This window comes from Ipomoea nil, unplaced genomic scaffold, assembly GCF_001879475.1.
Source record: "Ipomoea nil cultivar Tokyo-kokei standard unplaced genomic scaffold, Asagao_1.1 scaffold2826, whole genome shotgun sequence".
Taxonomy (NCBI): Eukaryota; Viridiplantae; Streptophyta; class Magnoliopsida; order Solanales; family Convolvulaceae; genus Ipomoea; species Ipomoea nil.
In genome coordinates, this window is record NW_017619254.1 from 1,958,815 (window position 1) to 1,978,810 (window position 19,996).

At 31.9% G+C, this 19,996-nt stretch overlaps 1 protein-coding gene across 3 annotated transcripts; it reads left to right on the forward strand.

The window, feature by feature from the left end:
- Window positions 1-3,203: 3,203 nt before the first annotated feature.
- On the forward strand, window positions 3,204-9,264 carry LOC109159081 (probable transcription factor KAN2). 3 transcript variants are annotated; one of them, XM_019307090.1, is made up of 7 exons: window positions 3,204-3,459; window positions 3,491-4,113; window positions 4,251-4,327; window positions 5,955-6,006; window positions 6,128-6,281; window positions 7,510-7,573; window positions 8,556-9,264. In XM_019307090.1, exons 2-7 carry the CDS (start codon window positions 3,525-3,527, stop codon window positions 8,691-8,693), a joined length of 1,074 nt encoding a protein of 357 aa, XP_019162635.1. In that variant the 5' UTR covers window positions 3,204-3,459; window positions 3,491-3,524; the 3' UTR covers window positions 8,694-9,264. The 3 variants fall into 3 exon arrangements, with proteins under 3 accessions (XP_019162635.1, XP_019162634.1, XP_019162636.1); XM_019307089.1 differs by having other exon boundaries at window positions 3,204-4,113; XM_019307091.1 differs by having other exon boundaries at window positions 3,205-4,113; window positions 7,513-7,573.
- Window positions 9,265-19,996: the final 10,732 nt, after the last annotated feature.

Here is a 19,996-nt window from a genome sequence, read left to right on the forward strand (position 1 = left end):
TGAAAAAAAATAATGAAAAGTAGAAACTTATTATAATTATTATATTATAAATGTAAATACGTTTTTTATTTGTTAAAATTTTAAATAAAAACAAACTTTTAAATATTAAAAATGATTTATATATTATATACAAATGTCCATAATTTTTACATTATGTTTTTGAGTTGGAATTTAAAATTAGAGATTTGGGTGAAATTAAATGATGTTTTAAAGCATTCAAAAAAAAATGATGTTTTAAATTTATATTTATTATTATTAATGTAAAGGTATAGCAGTGTTACTATTAACTTTAAAATTTTAATTCTAATTGAGCACAACTAAAAATGCCAATAGCTTGATCGAAGTTTTAGGATTAAGGCAAAAAAGAAAGAAGAAAAAAATAGATTGATAAAATTTACTCTATTATTAACTCAAACCAAATAAACTTGTTAGTACATGTAGACTAATCTAATTCACATCCTAATTTTTGGACAATGTTAATTGTTAAGTTGCCCGCATGACAGCTCAGTTGGTCACATGGATAAAATTTGGGAACAATAACCTGAGATCGAGTTTCATCCGTGACTGTGCATAGTACATAAGCAAAGGTCTAGTATATGTATTCATCTGTTTTACAATGATTTACATCCTCCCATATGCTCTGTCGGACCGAGACGTGAGAGACACTTGAAATTGCGGCTGTAACCCCTTTGAGCTACAACTTATAGAGAAAGTAACATATACTATATAAAAAAAAATAAAAATTAAAAGGTCATTGGTAAATAAATCTAAAGAAAACCTTAATTATTTACTTTCTTCCGATCCCCTTTCTCATCTTATTATTATATAGTTGCCCCACGTACGCCCACGATCACAAAAGCAAACACTCATCTTACTACTGTACTGTCTAGTCATTCTAATACTCCTTCCATTCAATCATATTTTGCATAACAGCTTTACTTTATCTTATTCATTTTTAATTTTCAAAATTAATATTGTTTGCGTATAAGAACTCTTCATATATATATATATATATATATATATATATATATATATATATATATTTTAATGAGTTAATTTTATTTTTTTTATCCTAGATTTATATATGACAATTCATTTTAATCCTTTTTTATTTGAACATCCTTATTTGATCCTAATATTATTGTGACATGATTATTTCTAGTCCTCTATCAACAAAATCGCTGAAATGTCGTTAAATACACAAATACATTTGAATCTTTTTTTATACAAAGTATGTAGAACTCCTATTTTTTATGTTTATTTTTATGAAAAAAATTCATAATTAAAGACTGAAATGTCTTTTTGTTTAACAATATTTAAATTGTTTGTTGATAAATTAAAGGACAAAAATGATCATGCCAGAATCAAAAGTGGATGTTTTGATAAAAAGAAAAAAAAAAAAAAAAAGACTTGAAGTGGACTACCACCTACAAAACTATGGCAAAAAATGAAATTAAATCTGATCTTTTAATTTATAATATATAAATTTTAGTTGCTAGTAATTAATTATTTTATATATACAATTAAATTATTGTAACTAAATTTTTCAACTACTATGTAGCTAGTGTGATGGTACATCTGTTACCATTCTAAATGGGTGGTTACAAGGTTGAATCATAGTAGTGGGGCATTGATTCTTACAAATACTACATGTTAAAGAATTATGAGTAAAAATAACAAAATAAATAACCTGACCCGCTCAATGCAAAATGAAATAATTTTTTTTACTCAATCCATTGGCCGGAACTCATGATATATGTGTATATATATATATATATATATATATATATATCTTTAACAATAGACAAATAATAAACCATAATCTTCCACTTCATTAAATTATTCTCTTTATTCTATTTTGTTTAATAACTTTATAATTTTGAAATTATCATCTTTTAGCACTTAAGATAATTTTTAAAGAGTTTTCTAAGAGTATATGGTGCCAAATAGAGCTCTCAAAATTAGCCGGCGCGATAGGATCCGTCAAAGCCCACCATATGGCAGGACGGGCTAAAAAGTCCAGCAATAATACGGGCCTAAAGAATGTTGCCCACCCTAGGCCCACGGGCTTTGGCAGGGCCCATCAAGTTTTAAAAGTTCTAAATTTAAGTGTATTTGTAATTTATTGAACACAATAATAATTAAATAATCTAATACATAATGTGTTAATCCAAAAGTCAATACCAAATAATTTATACAATGTACGAATTACTAATATATTTTTGTCAATATAAATAAATAAATAAAGAAACACACACACACACACACACACACACACACACACACACACATATATATATATATATATATATATATATATATTAATGGTTTATATTGTTTCAAAAATATAAAATGGTGTATGTATATATATAAACTGATATTAGTAATGTAAACATACTAGGCGGGCTTGGCGGGCCTTCGCCAACATGCCAAGCCCGCCATTTTGACGGAGTGGACTAAATAACCAATCAATATATGGATTTTAAAATTCAAAGTTTGTCCCGCTCTTTTGACCTAGCGAGACAAGGTAAGCATATTTTGACGGCTCTAGTGTCAATAGTAATATGTATGCTTGTAATACATATCTGATTTTACATAGTGGGTACTATGACTGTAGTATCTATCATATATACTAGTTTTGTTACGAATTGACTTTGTATATTATATTTGGTTTTACGTGCTAGGTAGTATTGACATAAGTATTATAATAATTTTTGTCAAATATTATATGTTATATCTGGTTTCACGCAATGGTACTATTAACAAAATTAAATTATCATAATAATTTTAGTCAAATTTTGAATGTTATATAATTTAGTTTCATGTATCGGGTACCATTGATGCAAGTATTATAATAGTTTTGGTCAATGTTATATGTCATATACGGTTTCACATAATGGTTACTATTAAAAAAAATGTACCATAATAGTTTTAGTCAAACTTGGAATGTTATATTTAGTTTTATGTACTTGATAAAAGCAGGTATTATAATAGTTTTGGTCAAATTTTATTGTACGAATTATTACTATGAAATGAGACAAATAGAGTATATAATTTTAAGTTTTTAACAATTACTCGGAGTCACACGCAACTATAAATATATATGTGTGTATGTGTGTATGTGTGTATGTATAGATTAAGGATTATTGAATTTATTCGATATGATGCTCCTTATTATATATAGTCGAGTGTGGCCATAGAATGTCTCCCACAATCCTCTAACCCCCTTACCCATCAATTAACTGTCATTTTCTCAAATATACTTCACACAAAAGAAACAACCATTCACTTCATATACATTGTCACCTCTCTCTCTCTCTCTCTCTCTCTCTCTCAATCACAAATCTCCACACCTCCTTTCATTTGATCATCTCTCCCTCTCTGTGTAAGAAAAACCCCAATTTCTATCACCTTCTTCTGCAGTTTAATATCAACAAGAAGAAGAAAACCTAGAGAGAGGGGGAAGAGTTGTAGTTATATATATATATATAGAGAGAGATATATTGTGAAGAATTGAAGGATAGATGGAGTTATTTCCAGCACAACCAGACTTGTCTCTGCGTATCAGCCCACCAAACGCTAAACCCTCGTCTTCGCCATGGACGACTTCTAAAGCTCAAGAACATCATCATCATGGTGACGTGATGGACTTGAGCTTCTGGAAGAGAGCGCTGGAGACCAGAAACTCAATGGCCAAAACTGAGTCTGCTATAAACGCAGCTTCTTCTTCTTCTTCTTCTTTCGAGCTTTCGCTATCGAATCCATGGTCTAATACTAATCGATCTTCTGAACATAACGGAAATATTAACGGCGGCAACAATTTCGCCCAGTTCCAGTTTCACCAGCAGCAAGTTGGGCTGGGCTCGGAGCTTGGGTTCTTGAGGCCCATTAGAGGGATCCCGGTGTACTGTCAAAACCCACCGTCTTCTCCGTCTTCTTCTTCTTCCCAGTCCCACCACCATCACCGTCATCATCAAGCTCTAATGCGGTCGAGGTTTCTGCCGGCGGCCAGGTTTCCGGCGAGGCGCAGCATGAGAGCGCCGCGGATGCGGTGGACTACCACTCTCCACGCCCGCTTCGTTAACGCCGTCGAGCTCCTCGGCGGTCACGAAAGTATATATTTTATATATAAGCTTCTCCTCCTCCTCCTCTTTGAGTTTCAAGATTTTCCAATTTTAAAAAACAGTTTCGGAAAAAATAATGAATCTTACTTCGATTTTCTGAAATGGGTATCTTTGTTTTTCACCTAGGAGCAACACCCAAGTCGGTTCTTGAGCTCATGGATGTCAAAGATCTCACCTTGGCGCATGTGAAATCTCATTTACAGGTGAAAAGCCTAAAATGGCGTTTTCCCTTAGCTTCTTTCCATTTACCACTCCGAATCAGTTTTTAGGTTATTTCATTATTTCTTCCATTAAAGAAAATAAAATATTACTGTACTACACCGTACCAGATTATCTTCAAAATTATTTGTTGATTGTATTTTAGAAAAATCCTTAACATAAATAACTTTTCAAATAAGTTAAAGTGTTACAGCTCTCGGACTCTGTGTCTGCTAGCCAGTACACCCTACATGTAGGAGAAGAAGAAAGTATTAGGTACATTTATATTACAGGAAAATTAAGGTATTCCAATTTTTTTTTTTAAAAAAAAACATTAATTCTATATATAATAGTTAGACATTTTTATTATTTCCTTTTTCTTTTTAGTGACAATGGAAACCATAGTTATTACGTCATAATGTGTACAGTATTGGGCGTCAGTCGAGTTCAACCATTGCACGATTCGAGATTGTGGTTAAATGGTTAATGTCTCCTACTTTATCACCATCTGTTTTTAGGTAAATATGACAACTAGATACTCAAAGAACTGAGGGTATTTATTCTTTTTACTCTAGGTTAACCTAGTGGTATATGAATTAACTTTTAAAAAAGTCAAACAAATGTTATTAATTACATGTTGCAGAAGCAATTTTGTGACAGACCTACTTAACATTTTTGGTTAATTTTCATTCAAACAAAGGGAGACAGAAAGTGAGAGAAGTGTGAAACCTAAGCCATCCTTTTGTTATAGATCTGATGGTTTGCAGGAGTATTAATTAATTAAACCAGCTTTTTATTGCTTTGAAGAATGAACCATCCGTCCATGTAGGGATAGTAGCAGTAGTACACTAGTAGCAGTGAGCAAATTGCTCTACAGCTTGATTCTCTCTCTCTCTATACATATATGTGTATATATATACACACGTATAAAGAGAGAGAGAGAGAGTGATGATTTATCAATAATAAGGGTGCAATCAGAAACAAGTAAGACAAAGACAGTTGAGAACAATAATCATAGACACTGTCTCCACCACCTTCAATCTTCTTACTATAATTATTGTTTCTGGAAAACATGAATGCAATTAGTGTGTGTGGATGAGAATGATTATGCAAGTACAAAACTATATGATTTTATAAAAACTAAATGGTTAAACTTTCGATAGTGACTTCGGGTTTCGCTCGCTCGATCTTCACCTTAAAACAACTAATATACATTCATGTTACCATGTATGTCCACATGCACGCATACATACATTATATATAGAGACATGCATGTATGTATGTAGATTATTATTATACATACATAGGGCACATGCAAAAAGTTTTTCATCGTTTCACTGCTTGTCTTCGCATTACACATATCAAGCTCCCAGGTCCACATCTAGTACTAGGAACCCTATACAGTACTAGCCTTTAAGATAAGTAGCTAGGGCTTTAAATGTGACCATACATATATATATGTTATATTTTATTATAAGATAAGGTGTGGGATTTTTATGCCCGTTGATCCATTGGTATTGATAGTACCTGATATATCATATATATATAAATGTATTGTGTACTATTTTTGAGCTCCTAAATGTATAAAATTTTTAATTTTTTTTAAATGTATTTTTCTCTATATGTGAGCAGATGTATCGGACTGTGAAGACTACTGATAAGGCAGCAGTCGCAGCTTCTTCAGGTTGGGGTCTATGACGTTAATGGTGTCTTAATATTTGGCATTTACTTACTGCAATTTAATTTCTTTCTCTTTTTTCTTATTTATTTTTAAAATTTGGGGTGTTATGACGTTGCACATATAGGCCAATCGGAGATATTTGACAACGGGTCTTCCGGAGACACTTCCGAGGATGTCCAAACCTCAAGAAAGTCGGAGTTATCTGTTCAGAAAGGAACACAAAATATGCATAACCAAGACAAAGATTACCATGGCCTTTGGTGCAACTTTTCTTCGAGGTAACATAACATGTCACTAGTGTCGTAATTGAATATTTTTTTTCACTTTTTGGTAATAGTTGCAGACTTTCTCGTAAATCAAAGAACATATTTTTTCTATATATATATATATATATATATATATATATATATATTTGGTATGAATAATACCTATTACATGTGTATGTAAAAGGGGAAAGACTGGAAAATAGAATTAGAATCGTAAGCAGAAAAAGGTGATTCGATTCTTTCTCAGAGCTTATGCTAAGCTACTACATATAAGATAGATCACAAAAGGAATATATATGGGGAAGTAATCATATCATTGCTATATTCTGTTTGTCCAGAACCTGTGGCTGTTTCAATTTATTTATTTTTTTTTAAATCAACAACTGAAAAAGATTTTCCAATTACCAAGACTACAATATAATTGGCCCCATTAATTTACACAAATATAATTTGTTTGGGTGACTTCTAAGCCCCACTCGGCCCCAATACTTTTTTTTTTTTTGTATCAGATACAATCATGTATATTATTTAGGTCGATTTCTGCATGATTGCATCCGATCGATATCATAGATACCAGTGCTGATAAATTCCCCTTATAAGTTTTAGATAAAAATGGGAATAGTATTTATTAAAGTATTGACAGTTAAAATTAAGTTGGACTGTACTACAGAACTTGTTATATATATTCCCAATAGACAAAATTTACCTGAATTGGGGAGTTTGGCATGCTGCATATCTATTTCCTATGGATATTGCTGGCTTAAATCAGGGCTAATTGAGATGGGGCCCACAAGTTAAAAGAACAAAAACAAGAATCAAAGCAAAACCCTAATCTAACACAGTATGATTAATTAGGGTCCCCATATGTTGAAAATTGGTGGTAGATATATAAAGGAAAAGCCATTAAAAATATTCCATGGCTATCTGATCTTCACTGTTTTGAACTTCCTTGAATGCAGTCTTTGTATGTTCATCTGGTTAATGGGTCATCACATGGGTAGGTGGGTTCACTACCCCCCCACCCACCTTTAGTTCTATCACCAAAGGAAAAAAAAAAAAAAAGAATATATATATTTATGAGCCATTGAAGATACAAGTACAAGTATATATGTATACAACACAGTAAAAAGAGATGTCTTTCTTTTTCTCAGTTTGCTTTCCATTCCTTTTTCTCCCTTCCCCCTTTCTCAACTGCATGCATGGCTTCCACTGATAGGAAATATTCTTTTATTGTGCACAGCAGGGAAAGTTGGTTGCATGGCAACCCAAGTGACTGTAGAGGGAGCACACCATTTCCTACTGAGGTATACTATATTAACTATTTGCCCCATTCTTTGTCGCATTTCATTTCCCTGTGTTCTGTCACTACAAGAAAAATCACGATTTGCAACAGTAAAAGTCAGGCAAAACCCTTAAAATTAATAATAATTACTATTATTATGAGGGTTGGAAGTTGGGTCTATATTTGGTAAATGAGGAAAGTTAAAGAACAGTGTTGATGACAAAAAGGATGGAAAAGATATGATAGGGGGTATAAAGGGCTCTCTCTCTCTCTCTCTCCATGCATGGGGGTATAATTAAAAAAATGATACTTATATCCTTCATGTATCACAGTGTAAAGTAGATTCTGAAGGGGTGAGAAAAAGACAAGCTTTTGTAAAGCTGGGCTAGCTAGGAGGCATCATCGCCTCATTTTTCAAGTTTGAAGGGTACAGAATTATTTAAAGCAAAGGGATTACAATCTTAAAAACATGTCATTTTCTGGTGCATGTCTGGTCTGCTTTTGGGGTCAAATTAAAGCTAATTTAAGGTCGCTTTATTAATCTTCATCATTAACTAATTAATTATGCTATCATCACCATTCCATACTCTTCTGTCGTCTCCATTTTGTTTAAACTTAAACCGTTTCTGCAACACACACACAACTTATATGCACTGTATATATCATAAAGTAAGAAGCTACATATAGCGGGTAATTCCAGCCAAGTTGGTCATGCTAGTTAACCCCAGTCAAGTTGGTCAAACTGGTTTATCTGGTCAGCTGGCTGAGTTTACAGGGTATGATTTACCCATTATACACCTTCGAATAGTGGCTGCGGGTTTTCTGGTCACTAAAAAAACAAAAAAGAGGCTGCATCTAGCTTGTACAATATGATGTAAATTCTCTGATCTGTAAATATTATTCCTATATAGTCAAATTGTCCTTAGGAATCTCTTTTATCATACACACTTCTTTTATGTGTACTGCCATATACTTATGATTGTACATATATATGTATATGACAGAAAGACAAGGATCCAAGGTTGTTTGGTTATGAAAGAATGTCTGCAGAGATGAACTCATCAAACATTACAACTACAATGGAGACAAGATCAAACAAGCCTAATCTTGAGTTCACTCTGGGAAGGCCTTCTGGGCAGTAATGAATTGAAGGGGGGAAGAAATATTATTTTAAAAAAGGGAAGAAAAGAGGTATGTAGAAGAAATGATTTTGATATCATTGTAGTCTCTGACTGGGGAGCTGGTGAAAAGAGAATCAGGTACCCACTGAGACTTTCAGAGCAGAGAAGAAAAGAAAGTGAGAAAAAAAAAAAAAAAAAAAAAGGAAAAGAAAAAGGTAGAGAAAAGAGAGGTAAAGAAAGAGAAGTAGGCACAAAACACAGAAAGCAACAAAGGGGAAAAGGTGGAAACATGGAATACTCATAGCTTCGTTCCCGAGGTATTCTATGGCTACGCTCTCTCTCTCTCATCTGGTCCTAAGTCCTAACAACAGGAGAACACGACATCTTAGTCTCCTTTGATAGCGGCTAACGTTAGGCCGGTATAGATATATAATAGTTGCATTCAATTAGTTCACTCACCACCAGTCTTGTGCTCTCTCTCTCTCTCGCCTTTAAATCAATATAATCAAGGATATATTATATTGTTTTACCGAATATATACTCCTTTAATTTCACCCATTCTATGTGTAGCATATCGGACCCATTGGTTGAATTGTGGTACGATTTTTAGTCCATCAATCATATTCAAAATCCAATTTAACTCAACAATGAAACGTATATTCTGTCTAAAAAAAAATCAATGTTGCATATGTCTTTTTCAAAATAAAATGCTACTATAACCAACTCGATAATTAAACAACGTCCAAATTATTTACTTGATTTGAACACGCAAACCAATAAAACTTCAAGACGTGAACAAGACATTCACTCGTCACAACTATTGATGTGAAAAGCATAACTTTTTATTTGTTTTCCTTTTCCCCTTACTTTTCGCCCTTGATCTCGAATAAGAGTGCATTAGACCAGCTCCAACTATAATTTGTCTTGGATTTTTGTTAGGCATTTTCGTATGTTGCAGAGATAGAAGAGAATAGTTTGCCCCCGGCTCACAAGTGTGAGTTTTTTTGTGGGTCCACGCAAATAAAGGAAAGAAGCGTAACGTTGGTGCTCCAAACAGCAGCACCCACTAAGCGCGCGCGTTTAAAGTCTCTTCAACTTTTTTTTATTATATATTTTCTCTTGTTGGGTTTTCTTTTCTCTTTTTCTTTTCTTTCTTCCCCTCTCTCCCACTTTGCAAGACAAAACCTAACCAAAAAAAAAAAAAAAACTTAAGTATTGGGGTTGATCTTAGGCTTGAAATTTTCTAGTACTACTATTATATATAATTATTATTAATGGAATTTTGTAGAAATTAAATATAATTATCCCATCTACTCAAGCATGGTCACATGCTCAACACTTTCGGAACAAAAAGAAGATGAAAGCTAAGAGGAAAAAGATGATTAAAACTGATAAAGGAGGTGATGGGGGAAAATGTGTATACGTAAGAAATGAAAAATAACAAAAAGAAAAAGACAAGAATGAAAAAAGAAGAAAAGGATGTGTTTTTATCTTCATGCCCTTTTTTACGTTTCATTATCTGTGCATTACTTTTGTTCTATATTACCTATCAATCTGCACGGCCAAATTCTAATTCAGCTTTTTTCACTTGGTTACATATTCCAATATGGATACATATATAGACTACCACTACCTATTCATGAACCACCATGTGTTTGATGAAAGCAATAATTCTACTGCTCTTTGCATTGTCTTGGCAATCGTGTACCTCTCATTTTTTCTTTTCACTTTCACATTAAAGTAATTGCTTTGTTTTTAATACTGAAAATGTCATAATAGTTATGAAGATATATGGTCGATTTGAATACTTTTCAATTGTGTTTAGATTATACATATAATGGTCCTGTTTGGTAACATAATTAGTTTATTAGTTAATTTTGACTTATTTTACCACATATTTCACAATATTCTCTCACCCACGACCAATGTTTTCTCTATCACTTCATGTTACATCCTTTCTCTCTTGCCAATACAATACAAATTTGATAGTTAATTTGCAAATTCTATATTATCATGTACATGTACAAATCATCAATAAATACAGTGGAGCTTGGGTTCTATTCCATTTGAAAAGACTTGTACTTTTTCTTTTAGGTTTTCAGGTAGAAATCATTGTTTCTTCTATCCATTATTGCATGATTGTTTATATTTATATATTATGCATAATTTTGGGTTAGTTATCTAGTGCTTTTATGCTAGGTGGATATATTAACACCAATAAATTGTTTAAAAATAAAAAAAAAATAAAAAAATAATACCTGATTTGGTCCCTTGAGTATGCACATTTATTTAATTTTGTCCTTGATTTAAAAAGTTGTATATTTTGGTCATTTGACTATTGATTTTGTACCAATTTAGTCCTCTGTTAGGAAAACTGTTAAATGACAATTAAATTTGAGGGTAAAATTGGAATTTTAATAGTTGAAGGAGATTATTTCAATAGTCGAAGACCAATTTAAGAATTACCCATATAATACTCAAAATAACTCATAAACTTATTTAAATCACATGCATGCTCGTACACACACACAATAATCAAGTATTGGGCACAAGAATTTCACAACTATCCAAACTCATTTCAAGCTCGACTATCAATTGTCCAAAGTCATCATGTTGTATTTTTGTGAATATTTTATATTGTATGGCTTAAAATTGTGCAATAAATGTATGTTAATTGCTCAAATAGAACACACTAACTAGTTATAACTTCACAGCTAGCTTGATGTAAAAACTTAGCATGTTATCATATTAAAACTTGTGAATGAACTATGATTTTGATGAAACAACACATATTTTCATCTTCATCTAAGTGAAAAATAAAATCTTGGAAATGAAAAGAAAGTATAAAATAGACACACAATTAGTGTTTGATCATAGTGTGATTCTTTTACTATTGTTCAAAAATTAATAAGGAAAAAATGTCGACATAAAAAAATTCTCAAAAGAGTTACTTCCTAAATTAGTCCCTCGACTATTGAAGTAATATGCAAAATGGTCCCTCAACTATTGAAATTTCAATTTTTTCCTTTAGTTTAACAGTCACTTAACGATTTTCCTAACGGGGGATCAAATTAGGTAAATGTATATAGTCGAGGGACCAAATCAGGTATTAACTCTTTAAAAAAATTATGTGTTTGATTATAGTCGATCATATGCAATATATAAGTAGAGTATAAATATATGGAGTATAAATTATTAATAATATTATTATTATTCTTTGAACTTGTATATGACATGTCATGCATAGATCTTGATCCTATTGGGAAATCAGGTAAACAGTTGCTTTCGAGAAATATATGAAAGATGTTTAATTATTTGGTGGTTTGGCTTGGTGCTCAAATTCCTTTGTGGGCATGTGCATTGAGATGTCCTTGCCACATTTTGTTAGGCCAAAGGTGTTGAGTATCAACACACAATTATAGATATGATAGCGATTTTGAAACTTCTTTGATAGATTCATCAATCATCAATATTATATTCATGATTTTAAAATTATTGAGATGGGTCTTGAATACTTGGACCAATTTTGAATGGATGTGGCACATGTGGTCTATTTGAATTCAATTTGTGTCTATTATTTTCAAAATTTTCGAGTTTAATTTAATATTGAAAAATATATCAATTTTATTCTCACGATTTTAATTTAGGTCATGACATTATTTCTGACCCAATATTTTCCATTTTCTACTTTTAATGCATATATGTTATTTTAGACACATTTTATCCGATCACAATGATCACTAATTTGGCAAAAACTTGTCAAATATGTCAAAATATTGGTATTTGAAAATAATTTAGGGACATTTTGATGTGCGTATAGTATGTCTATAAGCAAATTTCTTTCTACCTAGAAGAGAACATAAAAATACTTTTTTTTTTACGTCCCAAGATTTTTGTTTTTTAAACAATGTGAAAAGAAAATAAAAGTATATGATGGAGGAAAAAGCTAACTCAAATTTGACTTTCACAATAGCCAAGTACAACTGTACTAATTATAATCTTTTATATATATCCAATGAAAGGTTATATAGAAAAGATGAACAGATTGAGATCAAGTCTCAGTGAAAGCGGTGTTGACTCTTTATATTTCAACAGGTTGAGAAAGTATAGATTAACAGATACAATGAAACAATGAAAGTTGAAAAATACTCTTATCATACTTTATGAGGTTATCACAAAATGAATATGTTGTAATATAATTAACTAGTTAATGTGTCATATGGCATTAACAAAAATATTATAATAATAATAAATGAAATTTGAGTAAAGATAAAATCCAATCAACTAATTCTATGATGGAACAATTTTAATCGAGTTGGTTGGACAATTCAGAAACGACAAAGTTTAAAGTTTGATTCTTCATAAAGTTTATTGTTGACCTGGCCTGCTTGATTTGAACCGGTCATGTATTGACAACTTAGATTGATTTATATATTTTTGTGGTCTTTTGTAAGTTAGAATCACAAAGCAAATTTCGTCCAAAACACATATTCAGGTGAAGATGGTAGGAATGTCAATTGTACCCGAACCTGACGGGGAAACCAATTCTCCGCTCCTACGGGGACGGAGATGAAGACAAAATAGGGGATCAGGGATCTTTTGAATATTATTTAAGTTGGAGATGAATATATATGCGTTATTTATTTAAATAATTTTTTAATATTTAATTTTAAACTTTTTATAACTTATTATAAACGGGATGGGGATTTCAATTCCCATCTCAAACCCCGTGATGATGGGAATGGAAATGGGAGATTTTTCCTTTCCCTAGCGGGGATGGAGAATGTGAAAGAAAATCGGGGGCAGGGATGAGGGTATATCCCCGCTCAGTTGACATCTCTAGAAGATTGCAAATTGCCCGCAAATCAAAATTAATAGACTACAGAGTAAAAGTTTGAGCTATAAAATGTAGGATTGAATAAATGAATCACATGCAGCAATTAGCAGTGCAGAGTGAGAGAATTAGATATAGGTTGCTGCCTAGGTAGCTTGTTTAGGTGATTGGTCAGACTGTATAGTACGTACCGGCCTATTCATTAAAATTTTTGTAAGATGACAGACAACTAGAATGATCCACCTCAGTCTGTCAGTTAACATTGAAAACATACGGTTGAAGTGTTGAACCCCCAAAATTAATGGTTTACTTATTATTGCTTCTTCCAAAAGGTTAATCTCAAACTTCACCCTGAAATTTGTTCACTTTGAATATAATACTTATATTGTGATGGTCGAACTTTAGACATTAATCTCTTCTCTCAAATACTGTCTAGTGAACCATTGAGTTAAGCATGTTTACGCCTTCTCGGTAGATTAGATAAATTTCATAATTTCCACACTAGAAGCTCAGTTGGCTTCTGAGTGATAGATTATCGACAATGATACAAGATTGAGTCCGGACAATCGCAATGTTAAAGTTATACCCAATGTGGTGGGCTCCTTGTAGACACCAGATACTAGTCCTCCCACCTAATGGGCCGCTGAGTCACTGTGATTTACTCATCCACTATCTTATTAGGCCGATGTGTGATGTCTTCAATCGTTATAACCTGCACCACGGCGCACATAGCACTGTGCGTCCCGCACCTCCCAAAACGACGTCGTTTAGGTAAGTTATGTAGGGTTGATGTGATTATGTGTATTTGTTTATACAATTATATGTATTTGTTTATACAATTATGTATATTTATTATACAATTATGTACATTTTTTATACAATTATGTACATCCGAAACAGGAAATTTATGTGTATTATGTTAAAAGTTTATGTGTATTATGTATTATGTTAGATTATGTGTATTATCTTTTTTTTTTTTTTAAAGTAAGTGTATTTTGTTATACAATTATGTACATTCATGTAAATACAATTATGTGTATTCTAACATAAAATTATGTACATCTTTTAACATGATATTTTTTTAAAAGAAAATTAACCGCCAACACAGGGTAACGAAATTTCAAAAAAAAAATCTGAAACGACGTTATTTTGCATCAGGGCGCACAATGCAATGTGCGCCCTGGTACGGTGCACAATATAAACTGCCGTAAAGTCTTGGGGGTGAGGAAATTTTGCATTTGTGGGCAAGATAAATTCATAATGTGCATTAATTAATGATTTATAGGCATTATAAAGTGTTTACATTTTAATGCCCAAAATAAAAACCAATTTCATATTTTTATGACAAATTATATTGTAGACCACAGATAAATGTTCATTTTTAGTATACTGAAAGTCTATTTTTAACGTACAAACATTTCATTTTTAATGTACTAAAAGTTCATTTTTAAGTAAATTACCTATTAATGAACCCTTCAAAACACATAAAAAAAATATTTAATGTATTAAAATAAATTTTAAATATATTAAAAATGAACATTATGTTAGTTAGCAGTATACCTTAGTTAGTTAATACTTAATACTAGATGTAGCCCATAACTTTTATAATATTTTTAAGTTTTTAGATTTAATCATTAACAAATAAGTTGACTACTATTATTAGTCAATGTAATGACTCTAGTGACACCCAAATTTAATCATATCATTGGCCTTATTTTTTAATTGTTTGACTTTATATATGACCTTAGGCAAAAATATAAATTCCGCTCTCTATTATTTATTCTCAAATCTCGACCTATCACTTTACTTATTTGATCGAAGAAATTCAATATCATATTTCTTCTATTTATTAAGTGCAGTAGTAAGTCATGCAAGTTTTAAGAATAGATAATGGAAAGTTAAATTTAAATTTTTACCCATTAATATAACAACAAACAACCTAAACCTACCCACCCACCCCAATACTACACATATTAATGGCTCTATTTGGTAAAATAGTTAGTCTATCAATTAATTTTGGCTTATTTGGTCATTATTAGCTGTTTGACTTGGTTAAATAATCAATGTGAAATGTTTGATTAATTAGCTTTTTGTAACAATTTATTACTCTAAAATGTTAAAATTAAAAGAACTGTTTAAAGTAATTTTTTCGCTCAGTTTTTTGAGAAAGTTATTTTGTACGTAATAAGCTAATAGTTAATTTACCAAATACTATTTTACAATCAGTTAATGCTATCAACTAGTCAAATTCACTAACTCAATTAGCTAACAGTCATTTACCAAACACTCGCGTAGTATATACGTATTATGTATATGTATACATAACCTTGCATTTGTATATACATTACATTGGTAGATGATGGAAGAAATAGGGGCCTTAGCTTGTTGGTGCAGCTCTGATGTGCAGAAAAGTGTTGCATGCAGCTGCGACAGCTGAGAGTTGGCAGTGGTTGGGGGTTGTGTTTTTATTCTTAACCGCCCAACAAAATAATGTTAAAGCATCATTACACTATCATTTAGTCTCAGTGTACGTATCTGCGAAAATGGACGCGTGTCAACATCGCCCTGCCTTCAATTTCATCTTTCTATCTAATTTGGCCGTCTGATCTGGGGGGCAAGTAATTAATTAAAGGGGTCTATCTAGGCAGTATTTGGGGGGAAGTAAAGGGGTCTGTCTGCTTCGCAGCATGGACAGTGACTCATGAATGTGATCCTCTCTTGGACAACTTGTGCACTAACAAGTTGGTTTCGCGAAATAGTTGTTGTTGATCATTTTTTTATTTTTACAATTATTCAAAAATAAAGATGATTATTTCTCGGAAAAAAAAGATAAATATTCGTTTCGGGTACACTCGAACAATGTTATAGAAGGCACTAGTCGGGCGTGCAATCAGGGGCGCTTAGTGTTGGTTGACTTGGGCTTGGACGAGTTGGTCGAGTTGGGGGACTTGAGCGGCTAATCGGCCAGCCAACTAATGTCCGCTTAAGAGTAAAAATCACTTGGCCTAGGGCGCCTAGCGCTTGATAGGTGCCTAGCTAGGTGGCCCGCCTAAGCTGATTTTTACAACAGTGCACCCAAGTCCAAACTTTTTGGGCTCATTGCACCTTTCTGCATGCAAGAAAGATCATTTATGCTATGCAATTCAATCTCCTCGATCAAAAAGTAGAATTGTATATATACTATTGCAAATTCACACCTTTTTCCCATTTGAGACAAAAGTTACTCTTTTTTTTTTTTTTTTTTTTTCTGAAAACCAAAGCAATAGTATTATTATCATGAAATAAAACGTTCAATACAACAAGAATAGATGAAAACCAACTAATATGACCAGACTGAGAACTCGGAACCCTCGCTAAAGCATGAGCACACTTCACTGATCGAGAAACATACTTGATAGATGATTCAAAGTGTCGTTTGAGATTCTGACAATGCCTTACAACACAACCTGCATATGAATACTCTAGACAGTCCTGGTTGAGAAGTTTACACACCATCTGACCATCAGCGAACTATCACATTACACCAACCTTGCACAAGAATCCATGAAAGAGCCTCCTTCATTGTCATTGCCTCCGCAAGATGGGGATTATTTAAGCATCGAATGGGACCAGATTTTGCAGCCACAAAATTACCATTATTTGATAATACAACAACACCATAGAATCCATAATTTGTGGTCTGTGGAATGGAGGCGTCAACTTCAACAACAAAAGTTACTTAAAAACCTTCATATAACTCCATTTTTATTAAACTTAAATGAGTTCAATTTTAAGAATCAATTTATCATTCACTCATTATCCATTTCGAGAATATAATATATCCAATTAAACTTTTCATTTGGGAAAACCCAAATATACTTTAATTCAACCCAAATTAAAAGTTAACCCTAGTCAAAACTTTGCATCAAAATAATCCATTTTCATGATAATTTTAACTAATTTTCAACCGTTCCGACCCGTTAGTTCAAAATTTGACTACTATAACTAAAAAAGCACGTAATCACAATAATAACAAGTACTCATTAATTTGCACTGATTGGTTGTGCACTTACATAGAATATATATATATATATATATATATATATATATATATATATATATATATATATATATATATAATGTGAGTTGATGCAAGCTAATTAAGGCAATGTGAGGTGCAGAATTGTGGAGAGAAGAAGAAAAAATGGGATTGTTTGATGTAAAGTGAAGTGTGTTGGCAATTTAATTGATGAAAAAAGTGTGTAATTGTTGCAGAGGGCAGAGGGTGGAGGGAGGGACCAAATATCATTCAATGATTTAGTAATTCATTGCATCATGATTGACCCATCCATCACCTGACTCACTGACCACTTTGCCCCCCCCCACACTGTCCATCTACTGCTCCTATATGTCACTTCTTTAATTTATTATCCCCCCTCCCTACTATCACATTCATTCTTACAAATTACTTCTATATATGTATCTATGTGTTTATGTGTATACGTAATAATTACATATATATGTGATTGAATAAACCCATCATACATGTCCCTTGTTGCAAAGTGTATGGTATCAAACTACTCTTAGAGCATCTACATCAGTAGATAATATGGGGAGATTGTAGCATTAATTCTCCCACTTCAAGTTTATATCTAATGTAGGGGAGAATTCATCTGCAAATTTCAAAATAATGGCAGAGAAAAGAAGAAAAAGAAGAAAAAGATAAAAAACAAAGCATGGGTTGCTGTGCGCGTTTCGCGCACAGCAGCCAGCCCACATGGGGGCGAGTCAGGCGCGCCGAACGGCGCGCCTAACTCTTTTGTTTTTTTATTTTTTTTTTCGTTTTTGATTTTTTGATTTTGGTTTTTTTTTTTGTTTTTTTTTCTCCCCTTTCCACATTCTCTCTCCTAATCACTCTTACATTATCCTCCAATTCTCCCAAACTAATGTGGATGCTCTTAGTAGTGATTTTTTTAGGATTTTTGTGAGGAGAGTTAAGATAAAAGAAAGAAAAAGAAGAGAAAAAAAAATTATATTTACACGAAAGAAGATAAGGTTTTTTTAAGAAAGTGAGTCTCAAATTTTATTTTTTTAAAAAAATAATGTTGGCACGTGTTTATCACATTAGCACCCATTAAAGGCACGTTATTTTGCCTTTTTTATCTTCTGGCAACAGTAGTGTATCACGTCTAGGTTGCTCACTTGCTCATCTTAGTGTTATTTTAAAATATACATATATATTATTATTAAGATTAAACCAATCAAAATTATGATGAAATTAGATATTTTTAACTAGGTATAGAACAAAAAATTAACTCATAGTATAAGAACTAGATTGCAAAGAAAGGTACTTTCAAAAAAAAAAAGATTGCAAAGAAAGTTATAGATGCAATAGGGATCGAATGTTGTGTGTTACATTGAGATAGAGTCTTACAATGAAACTCTTAACTAGCTACCTTACACTTGTGCTATGATTGGGAGTTTGGGACATGCAATACAACTATAAGTCTATTTATGCAAGCTTCAATCACACATTTGTATTAGATTCAAAGTAAATTACAATTACTTGTGATATGACATAAGCCATGCCACTATTTATTAACCACGGAGTAATTTTTTTTTATTTTTTTATTTTTAAAGTATGAGGTGACTTGCAATCTTTGTCAGATTAGTAAGGATTGCAAATCTTGAAAAGTGTGACAAAAGTACAATACTTTAAATAGGAGAGGGGGTTTTTCTCACTTTTTTATTGTTATTAGTTTTTAATAATTTAAATAATAATAATATTGATGAAATATTATAATTTTCAAATGTGGTGTGAAATATGTACCCACTTTTAATAGTGTGTTGAAATTGTAAGGACGTAGAGAAAATATTAAATGAATTACAAATATGATGGTGTGAAACTGTGAAAGCATGACTCATTTTTCAAAGTGAGATAATATTACACGGATAAGGATAGCTCAACCTTGGATTCACTCTAACAATTTTATCACTGGCTATTGAGTTTAATTTGATGTTGATATATAGTATATTACAAAACTTGCATTCACTCCACATAGTTCTTAAAAAAAATTACTCAAGAATTAAATTGCCAAGCAAATCATCCTTAAATAAATGTCCAAAACAGAGTGATCAAATGAGTGAAATATAACTTTTGCATATGAATGATCAGTAATTTCTTGATCGAAATTACTTAGTATGCACTTTCAAGTTAATGACTCTTGATTTTCTCATCGTCCAAAAAAAAAAAAAAAAAAAACCCAACATATTGTCAGTCATTATTGTGTGGACCATACTATCAAATAATATACATTCACTACACAAATAATTTACTTTTAGTATATTAAAATTGTACATTATTTTGTATAATGTATATTTATTACACAAAAAATATATTTCTAGTATACTAAAAATGTACCTTTTAGTATGGTCCACATAGCATTGTGTGGACCAATAATTTGCTTATATCCTTCGTAACCCAATTTTGGGCCAGTTGGAATTTCCAACT

What these genes read in the sequence shown, in the direction of transcription:
- LOC109159081 (XM_019307089.1), top strand. Translation starts at nt 3,525, where the DNA reads ATGGAGTTATTTCCAGCACAACCAGACTTGTCTCTGCGTATCAGCCCA. An exon ending in AGCAGTCGCAGCTTCTTCAG is followed by an intron (nt 6,007 to 6,127) that starts GTTGGGGTCTAT and finishes TTGCACATATAG; the next exon opens with GCCAATCGGAGATATTTGAC. An exon ending in TGGTGCAACTTTTCTTCGAG is followed by an intron (nt 6,282 to 7,509) that starts GTAACATAACAT and finishes TATTGTGCACAG; the next exon opens with CAGGGAAAGTTGGTTGCATG.